Source organism: Peromyscus eremicus, unplaced genomic scaffold, assembly GCF_949786415.1.
Source record: "Peromyscus eremicus unplaced genomic scaffold, PerEre_H2_v1 PerEre#2#chrX_unloc_3, whole genome shotgun sequence".
Taxonomy (NCBI): domain Eukaryota; kingdom Metazoa; phylum Chordata; class Mammalia; order Rodentia; family Cricetidae; genus Peromyscus; species Peromyscus eremicus.
The window spans coordinates 1,788,719-1,802,421 of record NW_026734290.1 but is presented as its reverse complement, the minus strand read 5'-3'; the positions used below and the strand labels follow the sequence as shown (position 1 = coordinate 1,802,421).

The window sequence follows — 13,703 nt, the reverse complement described above, 5'->3', positions numbered from 1 at the left end:
TATATATATATATATATATATATATATATATATATATATATATATATATATATATATGTGTGTGTGTGTGTGTGTGTGTGTGTGTGTGTGTGTCTTGGGGCTAGACACCCCACAATCACTTGTTCTCTGAATTTGAGTGGTTGTGGTTTTCTGCAATGGTCTCTCTCTGTTGCAAAGAGAAGCTTTTTTTTGGTGAGGGTGAGAGCTTCACTTATTTGTAGTAAGTGGAATTCACTTAGGAATTGTATTGATTTAGTCAAGTGGTAGTACTGCATTCTCCTCTAGGACGCATGACCTCACTAGCCCCAGCTAATTTCCTAGCCTTCAATCACCTGGCATGATTTCCCTGCTGTTGAATGGGCCTAAGTCTAATTAGAGAGCTGTTGGTGGGGTTTCAGCAGCAGCGGTGGAACGTGCGTGTTGGAGAATTCCAAGGACGAATTTTTAGACAATAACAGATTCTTGAACTAAGCCATGAGTATCCTTAGAAATTGAAAGTGAACAGGAAGGGAAGTACACATTTCTGTTCGCAGAAGTCCGGTGGCTTCCACGAGATGAGATGTGGTCTGAAGGATGGTGTGACTACAAGCGACTTCCAGGAAATCAAGCAAAGGGATGGTATGACTACAAGCGACTTCCACGAAAACAAGCGCCTCCTTGGAACCATCCCAGTGATGGCAACCGTTGTGCCAAACAGACCGCCTCTGGGAGACAAGAGACCATCTCTGCTAGCCAGACCCTCTGAAGGAGGCTACAGTAGATACTACTGTCACATGGATTACCAAAAATGGGATGAAGGCCGCTGTTTTTCTCAGAATCCAAGAAGTGGCCCACCCTACAAAAGAGGCCCTTATGGCTACCGATGGTCAAGAGATGAGTATGCCACAAGCCGACTACAGGGCCATGAGAAATGGCTTTAGTAGAAGACGTTTCTATTCTTCCCATTATTCAAGACAACGATCTCCCCATAAACGAGGCGCTCCTTTTTTGAGAGAATCACGTGTGGGTGGGAAGGACTCCCTACCCAGCAGATTTGGCTCCAGTCTCAGCAGTAGAAGCAGGATGCGCTCCTTCCATCAGTCTCGACATCGATGTAAAGAGAGAGCCATCCAGTTTTTGAAAACAGCAAGAGATACTGTGCCTTCAGGTTCTTCATCCAAGGTGTTAAAACGCCCCAGCCGGCTGACTGAGAAGGAACAGGCTGATGCTGCAAGCAAGTGGGCTAATGAAAATCCCAAGAAGTCAGAAGAAAACAACTTGGCTGAAATGTCCGAGTTTGAGACGGGATCCAAGGCACTGTTATGTATCAACCAGACAGAAGAACCCGAGTCAAACACAAGAGCTGGCCCAGAATTGTGTAAAGACAGCCAGCTTAGCAGTCGCTCAAAAGCGATTGCATCAAAAATCACGGAGATTGAGAAGGTTTACCGACAAGTCTGTGAAACTTTCGGGATGGTGGTGGAAAGGCTGGTTGAAAAGGATCGTTCCTTAGAAAAATCTATACAGTTTGCAATGAAGCAGAGTTTGCATGAAATAGGTGAGCAACATGTTGAAGAACTCAAGCATTTCATTATGGAGTATGATAATTCTACTCCAGATTTTGGAGACCCTTTTTAGAAGAATTAGGGCTCGGTTCAAACCAATTTTTAAAGCTTCTAGATATTTCCCTTTGGACTTTTGAAATCCTTACCATTTTGTGATGAAGAGAAATACTTTATGATAACTGACCACATTGCTAGTATCAAATAAACATCTACAATAGTTTTTAAAGTCTTTTAATTAGAATGTTTTCCCTATGTGTAGAATCGTCTAATCTATCTTCATACATCTCCTCTCTTCCAAAAATAATGTACCAGGCTTTCCTGTTCTCCCATGGAGGGACTAACCCTTTTGGAGGAGGGCATGGGGCATTGGGGGGGAAGGAGGGAGGAGATGGAGGAGCGTTGAGAGGGTGATCTGTAGTTGGTATGTAAACGAATTAAAAAATTTAAAAATAAAGCCATTTCGTGTACCCAAGATAAGACCTGGTCCCATTGCCAGGGGGTGGCATGAGGAGAACTTGCGGGGAAGCGGGAGAAAGGGAAGGAGGGAGAACTGGGGTTGGTAAGTAAAATTTTAAAAAAGTATATAAAAATTAAAATAAAAAAAGAAATGTGGCAGAAGACATCAAGGCCAGCAGAGCTCCCCTCAACTTGTAAGTGAGTCAGTGAACAGAGAGGAGACAATTTGGACATTACACTCACTTCTTGATCTTTCCCAGCATAGCACTGAGCCAAAATACACAATTTGGGGCAATAGGTACATTAAAAATCATGGTTTGAATTACATCTCAATTTCATTATCTCCTTTTTTTGAGTCAAGGTTTTACAGTCTGGACCTAGGTAGACTGGAAATCATTGTGTACACCAGGCTGTCCTCAAAATCACAGAGATCCCCCTGCCTCTGCCTCCTGCATGCTGGGATTAAACACATGTGCTACCATCCTCAGTGTTCTCTTCCTTATGGCCAAGATGTAAGAGTTATGATGCATACTTGTAGGCAGAGTTTTTTTCCTTTGGGCCTCCAGCTCACAATTTAAAAAATGACATGGAGACATACTATTAATAATGAAAAGCTCAGCCTATAGCTTATGCTTGTCCCACTAGCTCCCATAACTTAACCCATTTATATCAATCTATGTTTTGCCTCATGGCTTTTTACCTCTCTTCCATCTTGCAACTCCTCTTTCCTCTCCATGTGCCCTGGTGTCTGTCACACGCCTAGATGCATCTCTCTTCCTCACTTTCTGCCTGGAAGTCCTGTCCAACCTCTTTCCACCTAGCTATTGGCCATTCAGCTCTTTATTAAAGCAATCAGAAGGCACCTTGGCAAAGACACATCTTCACAGTGTACAAAATAATTATTCCACATTACATACTTATTGATTTTTTTGCCAAGCTGGTCTTTGTGGTACTTTGATGTCACAGCTGGTTAGGTGTATTTGTTGTTTCCTTCCCTTGGCTGCTTGCACAGCACCAAGTACTATGAAAATTAGTCCTCAGGGTGCAGACTTTCAGGTCAGTTCCAGCTTGGATCCTTCCAGTCCGGTGTCTGAAGCACATGGTATTTTCAGCAAGAGAGACTTACCACCAACTTCTGTGAGATGGTCAAGGGCAATGTCAATACCCCATATTGTTTTGGGACTCTCAAACTCCCCTTACCAACAACTCAAAAGGGAGTGTTTCATCCCTGGTACTGGGGATTTTGCTAGACAGTCTATGGCTTTTTGCAGAAACATTGACATCTCAGCTGAGGAAATTTTCATTTAAAGTACAGATGTATACACACACACACACACACACACACACACACACACACACACACATGAACACATACAAGTAATTTTAGATAAATAATCATTTTCTTATTTAGGGTTTCTGTTGCTGTGATGAAGCACCATGACTCAAAAATGAGTTGAGGAGGACAGGGTTTATTTGGCTTACATTCCATATCACTGTTCATCAGTCAGGATACGAACCTGGAGGTAGGAGCTGATGCAAGGACCATGAAGGAATACTTCTTATTAGCTTGCTCCCCATGGCTTACTCAGCCTGCTTTCTTATAGAACCCAGAACCACCAGACCAGAGATTGTACCAACCACAGTTTGCTGGGCCATACCCACCAATCACTAACTAAGAAAATGCCCTACTGGGTTGCCTACAGCCCAATCTTATGGAGGCATTTTGTCAGTTGAGGCTCCCTCCACTCAGATGATGCTAGTTTGTGTAAAGTTGACACAAAACTAGCCAGCACAAACACTATGGCTTTTTTCAAGCATTCTTACTGCTATTTCTACCTCTTCTCCTCCATCCCCAATTGTATTGACCACCTTCTCTCCACTCTAATGAAAACCTCCCCTGTTTTCACTATTTCCCCTCACATCATTTGTGTATGGTTATCCTTCACTCTAGGGCTCCTTCCCATGCCCTCCCCTCTGTGCTACCACTTGACTTTCATAGTTTCTGCACATACAACAGTTTTCATATTCACATCTGAAGATTTGGAGGTAGGAATCACAGAATAATGAGAACATGTGTCATTTGACTTTCTGTGTCTGTGTTAATTCACTTAATACAATATTTTCTAGTTCCATCCCTTTGCCTCTAGATTTCATTTTCTTTACAGATAAATAGTATTCCACAGTGTATATGTACTGCATTTTCATTACCCATTCATTAGTTGAAAGCTATTTAGGTTATTTCCTTTTCCTAGTGTATGTGAATAGAGTGGTAATGAACAAGACTGAGCAAATATCTGGGGTAGGATATCAAGAACTTTGGACATATGCCAAAGAACTTCATAGCATTCTTATCAGGTATGAGTTTTCCTGCATATGTATACACACTACATGTATGTCATGCCCACGGAAATCAGAAGAGGTATCAGTTCTTTTGGAACTGGAGATAAAGAATGTTGTGAGCCTCTAAGTAGGTAATGGGAATTTAAGCTTGGTCCTCTGCAAGAGAAAAATGCTGTTAACCACTGAGACATGAGCCATTTCTTTTTCTTTTTTTTTCATTTTTCTTTATTAAGAAATTGTCTACTCACTCTACATACCACCCACAGATCCCACCTCCTTCCTTCTCCAACCCCCAGCCCTCTCTTCCAAGCCACCCAACATCCCCACCTCTCCCAAATCAAGGTCTCCCATGTGGAGTCAGTAGAGCCCAGCACACTAAGCCCGAGCAAGTCCAAGCCCCTTCCCACTGCACCAAGGCTGCACAAGGCATCACACCACAGGCACCAGATTCCCAAAAGCCTGCCCAAATTATTTTTTATGAGGCTACAGTTACCCTGATATCGAAAACACACAAAGATGCAACAAGGTAAGAAAATTACAGACCAATCTCCCTCATGAACATTGATGCAAAAATACTCAATGGGGCCGGGCGGTGGTGGCGCACGCCTTTAATTTCAGCACTCGGGAGGCAGAGGCAGGTGGATCTTTGTGAGTTCGAGGCCAGCCTGGTCTCCAAAGCGAGTTCCAAGAAAGGCGCAAAGCTACACAGAGAAACCCTGTCTCGAAAAGAAAAAAAAAATACTCAATGGAATACTGCCCAACCGAATCCAGGAACACATCAAAAAATTTATCCACCATGACCAAGTAGGCTTCATCCCAGGGATGCAAGAATGGTTGAACATATGAAAATCTGTCAATGTAATACACCATATAAACAAACTGAAAGAAAACAACTGCATGATCATCTCATTAGATGCTGAAAAGGCCTTTGACAAAATCCAAAACACCTTCATGATAAAAGTTTTAGAGAGTTCTGAAATACAAGAAACATACCTAAACATAATAAAGGCAATGTACAGCAAGCCAAGAGCTTAATGGAGAGAAACTCAAGAGAACTTCAAGTACTATATTGAATAAATATGGAGAGAGTGAACAGCATTGTCTTGTTCCTGCTTTTAGTAGAATCTCTTTGAACTTTTTGATGTTGGCTGTTTTCTTGCCGTAAATTGTAAATTTACAGTAAATTTAGTATGTTCAACCATCCTTGCATGTCTTGGATAAAGCCTACTTGATTATGGTGGATACTTTTTTTTATGTGTTTTTGGATTTGGTTTGCCAATATTTTATTGAGTATTTTTGCATCAATGTTCATGAGGGAGATTGGTCTGTAATTCTCTTTCTTTGTTGCATGTTTGTTTGGCTTGGGAATCAGAGTAACTGTAGCCTCATAAAAGGAGTTTGGTAATGTCCCTTCTGTTTCTATTGTGTGGAATAATTTGCAGAGTGTTGGTATTAACTCTTCTTTAAAAATCTGGTAGAATTCTGGGTTGAAACCATCTTGTCCTGGGATTTTTTTGGTTGGGAGACTTTTAATGTCTGTTTCTGTTTCCTTAGGGCTTATTGGTCTATTCAAATTGTTTATCTGGTCTTGATTTAACTTTGGTATGTGTACCTGTCTAGAAAAATTGTCTGTTTCCAATTTTGAAGAGTACAGGTGTTAGAAGTATGACCTGATGATTCTCTGGATTTCCTCGTTGTCTGTTGTTATGTCTCCCTTTTCATTTCTGATTTTGTTAATTTGGATGCTCTCTCTCTCTCTGCCTTTTGGTTAGCTTGGATAAGGGCTTGTCTATCTTATTCATTTTCTCAAAGAACCAACTCTTTGTTTCACTGATTCTTTGATTTGTTCTCTTTGTTTGTATTTCATTGACTCCAACTCTCAATTTGATTATTTCCTGGCATCTCTTCCTCCTGGGTGAGTTTGTTTCTTTTTGTTCTAGAGCTTATAGGTGTGCTATTTAGTCACTAGTGTGAGATTTCTCCAATTTCTTTATGTGGGTATCTAGTGCTATGAATTTTCCTCTTAGCACTGCTTTCATAGTGTCCCATAAGTTTGAGTATGTAGTACATTCATTTTCATTGAATTGTAGGAAGTCTTTAATTTCTTTTTTCATTTCTTCCTTTACCCATTGGTGATTCAGTTGAGGATTATTCAGTTCCCATGAGATTGTAGGCCTACTGTAATTTTTGTTGTTGAAATCTAAATTTAAACCATGGTGGTCTGATAGACTACAGGAGGTTATTCTAACTTTTTTGTATCTATTGAGATTTGCTTTGTGACCGAGTATGTGGTTGATTTTAGAGAAAGTTCCATGGGGTGCTACGGATAAGGTATATTCTTTATTGTTATGGTGGGATATTCTGTGGATATCTATTAGGTCCATTTGAGTCATAACATCTGTTAGATCCCTTATTTCTCTGTTAAGTTTCAATGTGGCAGATCTGTCCAGTATTGAGAGTGGGATGTTGAAGTCTCCTACTACTAACGTGTGGAGTTTGATGTGCGATTTAAGCCTTATTAATGTTTCTTTTACATATGTTGGTGCCCTTGTATTTGGGGCATAAACATTCAGAATTGAGACTTCATCTTGGTGGATCTTTCTTGTGATGAGTATGTAATGTCCTTCCCAATCTCTTTTGATTGATTTTAGTTTGAAGTCTATGTTGTTAGAATTTAGGATAGCCACACCAGCTTGCTTCTTAAGTCCATTTGATTGGAAAGTCTTTTCCCAGCCTTTTACTCCGAGGTAATGTCTGTCTTTGCAGTTGAAGTGTGTTTGTTTAATGCAGCAGAAGGATGGATCCTGTTTTCGTACCCATTCTGTTAGCCTGTGTCTTTTTATGGGCAAATTGAGTCAGTCCATTAATAGTAAGAGATATTAATGACCAGTGATTGTTAATTCCTGTTATTTTTTTTTTGTTGGTGATGTTTGTGTGTATGCATTTTCCTTCTTTGAGATTTGCTGCTGTCTATTGCCTGTGTTTTTGTGGGAGCAGCTAACTTCCTTGGGTTGGAGTTTTCCTTCTAGTACTTTCTGTAGTGCTGGATTTATGGATAGGTATTGTTTAAATCAGGTTTTATCTTGGAATATCTTGTTTTCTCTGTCTGTAGTCATTGAAAGCTTTACAGCAAAATGTCTGTCTAGGACCTTCTTCCTTTCAGATTCTCCTTTGAGAACTTGGGTGTAATACTGACAGGCCTTCTTTATATGTTTCTTGACCGTTTTCCTTTGCAGCTCTTAATATTCTGTCTCTATTCTGTATATTTAGCATTTTAATTATTATGTGGTGAAGGGGATTTTTATTTTCTTCCAGTCTATTTGGTATTCTGTAAGATTCTTGTACCTTCTTAGGCATGTCCTCCTTTAGGTTGGGAAAGTTTTCTTCTATGATTTTGTTGAATATATTTTCTGTGCCTTTGAGATAGAATTCTTCTTCTATCCACATTACACTTTGTTACTTGGATTCAAACGGCTTCCTAGGGGCCAGGGGTCAGAAGGTGTGGCATCAATGACACAGCCACCAGAACTCTGTGAAAGCAAATAACAAACTCTTTAATTCAATAACCGGGAAGGCCTTATATACCCTTCTCCCAGCACCCAGTCTGTGTGGTCATCCCTCATTGGCTGGGCATGATGAGGAACTCGGACAGAGACTGTTGTTAGGTCCTTAGGCAGAATTGGCATGATCAGGAACTCTGACATTGACTAGGAACTCTGAGCTTCTATTGCTAGGCCCTCAGGCAGACTCTAGGTTGGCTCTTAAGGAGTACACTATGAGCATGCCTTGGCTATAGGGCTGAGCCAATTTCCTCGACCCTATGGGCCTGTCCTACTACATATCCACCCTTTTATTTTATTACCTGGGTACTCAGCAGGAGTCGGAGTTCTTTGCTCCAGCCTTGTTGACCCTGCCTCAGGGCGACTCAGCAATTGGACTGTGCCTGTCTTAGGATGTGTTGCAAAAACAAGATCTTAGCCATGTTTGACTACCGGCTCTCAAAGAACATCCATTCCTGTGGAGTCACCCCGGGTGGCGAATGTAGGCAGTATTTCGAACTTCAGAAAGCCAGACATGCATAATCTCCTGTGGAGGGCTATGGGTTCGATGTCTAAGAGCCATCAACACCTATAGTCACCTTAGTGGCTGCCTGTCGTTGTTGGATGTGCCAGATATATGTTAATGAAAATATACACAGCTGGGGGCAGTTATCCAATTACCCCAAATGTATAGGGAAAGTTGAGCCCAAGATTGAGATGCAATCATGAGATTACATGTACACATAACATGGAAATGCACCGTAAATGGAGAGAATCACAGCTGTTATTGCACAAGAAGTTTACAACAAGTGACAGCCAATTCATCCAAAAGGCAGGAATTTCATAATGCACTTAGTCACGGTTTCCTGTAACAGAACCCTTAGTTCTGATAGGTAGACCTGCTCAACTCTAGTTGTCACTGCTGCATGCTCTCATGGACTTTTGCTACCAGCGGCTCTAAATAACAAATGGCGCTTGTCTCAGTGGTTAATAGCATTTTTACTCTTGCAGAGGACCAAGCTTTGATTCCCATAACCTACGTAGAGGCTCACAACAATATTTAACTCCAATTCCAGAAGAACTAACACCTCTTCTGATCTCCGTGGGCATGACATACATGTAGTGTGAACACACATGCAGGCAAACAGATACCTTATAAGCAAGCTATGCAGTTCTTTGGCATGTGTCCAAAATTCTTGACATCCTACCCCAGATACTTGCTCAGTCTTGTTCATTACCACTCTATTCACATAGACTAGGAAAAGGAAATAACTTAGATAGTTTTTAACTATCTAATGAATGGGTAATGAGAATGCAGTACATATACACTGTGGAATACTATTCACCTGTAAAGAAAATGAAATCTAGAGGCAAAGGGATGGAACTAGAAAATATTGTATTAAGTGAATTAACCCAGACACAGAAAGTCAAATGGCACATGTTCTCATTCTTCTCTGAATCCTAACTCCAAATCTTCAGATGTGAATATGAAACCTGGAGTAAATGCAGAAACTATGAAAGTCAAGTGGTAGCACAGAGGGGAGGGCGTGGGAAGGAGCCCTAGAGTGAAGAATAACAATACACAAATGATATGAGGGGAAATAGTGAAAACAGGGGAGGTTTTCATTGGAGTGGGGAGAAGATGGTCAATACAAATGGGGATGGAGGGGAAGAGGTGGAAATAACAGTAAGGTTGCTTGAAAAAAGCCACAGCGATTGGGGTGGCTAGTTTTGTGTCAACTTTACACAAACTAGCATCATCTGAGTGGAGGGAGCCTCAACTGACAAAATGCCTCCAAAAGATTGGGCTGTAGGCAAGCCTGTAGGGCATTTTCTTAGTTAGTGATTGGTGGGTATGGCCCAGCAAACTGTGGGTGGTGCAATGCCTGGGGTGGTGGTCCTGGGTTCTATAAGAAAGCAGGCTGAGTAAGCCATGGGGAGCAAGCTAGTAAGAAGTATTCCTTCATGGCCTTTGCATCAGCTCCTGCCTCTAGATTCCTGTCCTGACTTCCTTCGATGATGAACAGTGATATGGAAGTGTAAGCCAAATAAACACTTTCCTCCTCAACTTGTTTTTGGGTCATGGTGCTTCATCACAGCAACAGAAACCCTAAATGAGACAATGATTATTTATCTAAAATTACTTGTATGTGTTGATGAGTGTGTGTGAGTGTGTGTTTGTGTGTGTGTATACATTTGTACTTTAAATGAAATTTCCCCAGCTGAGCTGTCAATGTTTCTGCAAAAAGCCATAGACTGTCTAGCAAAATCCCCAGTATCAGGGATGAAACACTCCCTTTTGATTTGTTGGTAAGGAGAGTTTGAGAGTCCCAAAGCAATATGGGGTATTGACATTGCCCTTGTCCATCTCACAGAAGTTGGAGGTAAGTCTGTCTTGCTGAAAATACCATGTGCTTCAGACACCGGACTGGAAGGATCCAAGCTGGAACTGACCTCAAAGTCTGCACCCTGAGGACGAGTTTTCATAGTACTTGGTGCTGTGCAAGCAGCCAAGGGAAGGAAACAACAAATACACCTACCCAGGTGTGACAACAAAGTACCACAATGAAGAGCTTGGCAAAATATTGCTAAGTACATATGGTGGTATTTTATTTGTACTGAAATGCAATTTTAATTGTATGTTAATAAATAAAGTTACCTGGTGGTCAGAGCTATTAGAGCCATAGCAAGAGCGTGGCGGTTGTGGCGCATGCCTTTAATCCCAGCACTTGGTAGACAGAGCTAGGTAGATCTCTGTGTGTAAAAGGATACAGCCAGCTTTGGAGACACATGCCTTTAATCTCAATACCAACCATAGAAGACGTGGAAGTCTCTACAGACAGGCAGTGATGAGGCAGTCATGTATTTGGGTTTACAACCAATGAGAAGGCAGAACCGAAAGACTATATAAAGACATACATATAGGAAGTAGGTCCCTTTCAGAGAGCTCTCTTGGCTGAAGCAGGAAGGGTAAGGCTCTTAGTTCTGACCTCTTGGCTTTCTTCTCTGAATCGGCTCTGTGTTTCTTATTTAATAAGACGGTTGGTTACATCTACAAGTATATATTGTGGAATAATTGTTTTGTACACTGTGAAGATGTGTCTTTGCCAAGGTGCCTTCTGATTGCTTTAATAAAGAGCCGAATGGCCAATAGCTAGGCATAAAGAGGTTAGACAGGACTTTTGGGCAGAAAGTGAGGAAGAGAGATGCATCTAGGTGTGTCACAGACACCAGGGGACATGGAGAGGAAAAAGGAGGTGCAAGAAGGAAGAGAGGTAAAAAGCCATGAGGGAAAACATAGATTGATATAAATGGGTTAATTTAAGTTATAGGAGCTAGTGGGACAAGCATAAGCTATAGGCTGAGTTTTTCATAATTAATAGTGTGTCTCTATGTCATTTTTTAAATTGTGAGGTGGAGGCCCAAAGGAAAAAACACTGCCTACAAGTATGCATCATCAACTGTTACATCTTGGCCATAACAAACATAATACTGAGGATGGCAGCACATGTGTTTAATCCCAGTATGCAGGAAGCAGAGGCAGGGCAATTTCTGTGATTTTGAGGCCAGCCTGGTCTACACAATGGTTTTCAGTCTAGCTAAGTCTAGACTATAAAACCTTGACTCAAAAAAAGGAGGCAATGAAATTTGGAAGTAATTAAAACCGTGATTTTAATGTACCTACTGTCACAAATTGTATATTGTGGTTCAGTGCTATGCTGGGAAGGATCAAGAAGTGAATGGAATGTCCTAATTATGGCTTTGCTGATTCACTGACTCACTTACAAGGTGAGGGGAGCTCTGCTGGCCTTGCTGTCTTCTGCCATGTTTCTTTTTATTTTAATTTTTTTATATACTATTTTTTTCATTTTACTTACCAACCCCAGTTCTCCCTTCCTCCCCTTCTCCCACTTTCCCCCAAGTTCTCCTCATCCCATCCCCTGTCAATGGGACCAGTTCTTATCCTGGGTACATGAAATGGCTTTATTTTTTAATTTTTTAATTCAATTTACATACCAACCATAGATCACCCTTTTATCTCTCCTCCATCTCCTCCCTCCTTCCCCCCCAACCTCCCATCCCCTCCTCCAAAAGGGTTCGTCCTTCCATGGGGGAACAGGAAAGCCTGGTACATTCAGTTGAGTCAGGACCAAGCTCCTCCACCATGCGTCAAGGGTGAGCAAGGTGTCCCACCACAGGTAATGGGATCCAGAATGCCAGGTCATGCACCAGGGATAGATCCTGATCCCACTGCCAGGGGACCCTCAAAGAGACCATGTTTCTCCCGCATGCAGAGGGTAGTATAGTCCCATGAGGGCTCCACAGCTGTTGGTCTAAAGTTCATGAGTTTCCACGAACATGGTCCAGTTGTCTCTGTAGATTTCCCCATCATGATCCTGACCCCATCTTCCTCATTCTTATTCCCTCTCTTCAACTGGCTCCTGGAGCTCGGCCTGATGCTTGGTTGTGGATCTCTGTACCTGCTTCCATCAGTTACTGGATGAAGGCTCTATGATGACAGGATATTCACCAATCTGATTACCAGGGTAGGCCAGTTCAACCACCTCCTCCACTATTGCTAGTAGTCTAATCTGGGGTCATTCTTGTGGATTCCTGGGAATTCCCCTAGCACCAGGTTTCTCCCTAGCCCCATAATGACACCCTCTATCCAGATATTTCTTTCATCGCTCTCCCACTCCAACTCACCTAGGTTAGCCATGTTCTCAATCCCCATCCCCTTCCCCCACTGCCCCCCTCACCCCCAGTTTACTCATGTAAATATCCTCTGTTTCTCCTTCCCAAGGTGATCCATGTGTCCCTCTAAGGGTCCTCCTAAATGTTTAATCTCTGCTGGCTACTTTTCATGTGCAGGAAGGTGCTATGCAGGCTACCAAAGGAGAGCAGTAATCATCAGTCACACCTATCTATGAAACCTTTGAGCCACAACAATGATCAGCCTAACACATGGCCATTGGTGTAATAGTAGCTCAAACAGTATTGGTGTAACCAACCATTTTTTATTGGATTTGAATTCCTCTCCACAAGATGAAACCCATACTAGCACCATTATCAGACCAAGAACATACAGCTAGCATTCATAGGCCCTAGGGGAGAACTTACCACTATCATGCTGCTAAATGGACATCGTATTAAAGTGACTCATCATTACAGCCATAGATCAATGTATCTCTTATCCCTCATCTAAGGAGCTTTGATTTGCAGTAAATGGTGGTTAACATAGTGGCCCACAACTGGCCAAGGTGCAGAGAATAAGAGACAGAAGAATGCACAGCCCTAAAGGGAACTTATGTTCCTCATCCTACCCTCACAAGGTTCAGAGATCATTGAGGAAGAGGACAAAGAAAGAGTATAATAATCTGAGGTGGTGGAGGAACACAAGGAACATCTGGACACAGGAGAGCAGATGCACATATGAACTCACACAAACTGCAACACAACGAAAACATGCACAAAGGGAAAATAATTTAGCCTTACATAAGGCTGTCTGAAGGAAATTACATTTTATTTTATTCTACAAAGAACAGAGGATAGCCAGCCAAGGCAAAGCAAGAGTAGTTGAAAACATTCCAGGAAAAGGTAGTAGTGAAATTTAAGGACCATAGCAGGAGAGGCCATATCATGACTAATAAACAACAGCTTGTTCTGTGTGATAGAAAGATGAGGGGAGATAAAGACAGATAGGAGGGTAGAATATGAGATTGAACAGACATGAAGAGACTGAGAAAAAGGAGTGGGTTAGAAGCATATATAAACAAAACAGTGAAACCCTACAGAGAGGCCACATCAATTTCAGTCTATACAA

The 13,703-nt window shown here is 41.7% G+C and overlaps 1 protein-coding gene across 1 annotated transcript; it reads left to right on the top strand.

The window, feature by feature from the left end:
- The first annotated feature begins 436 nt into the window (after window positions 1–436).
- Window positions 437–1,722, top strand: LOC131901113 (periphilin-1-like). The gene is given in 2 exon segments (XM_059252390.1): window positions 437–889; window positions 891–1,722. Coding segments are annotated over 2 exon segments (1,062 nt in total). The 5' UTR covers window positions 437–554; the 3' UTR covers window positions 1,618–1,722.
- The last annotated feature ends 11,981 nt before the right edge of the window (window positions 1,723–13,703 follow it).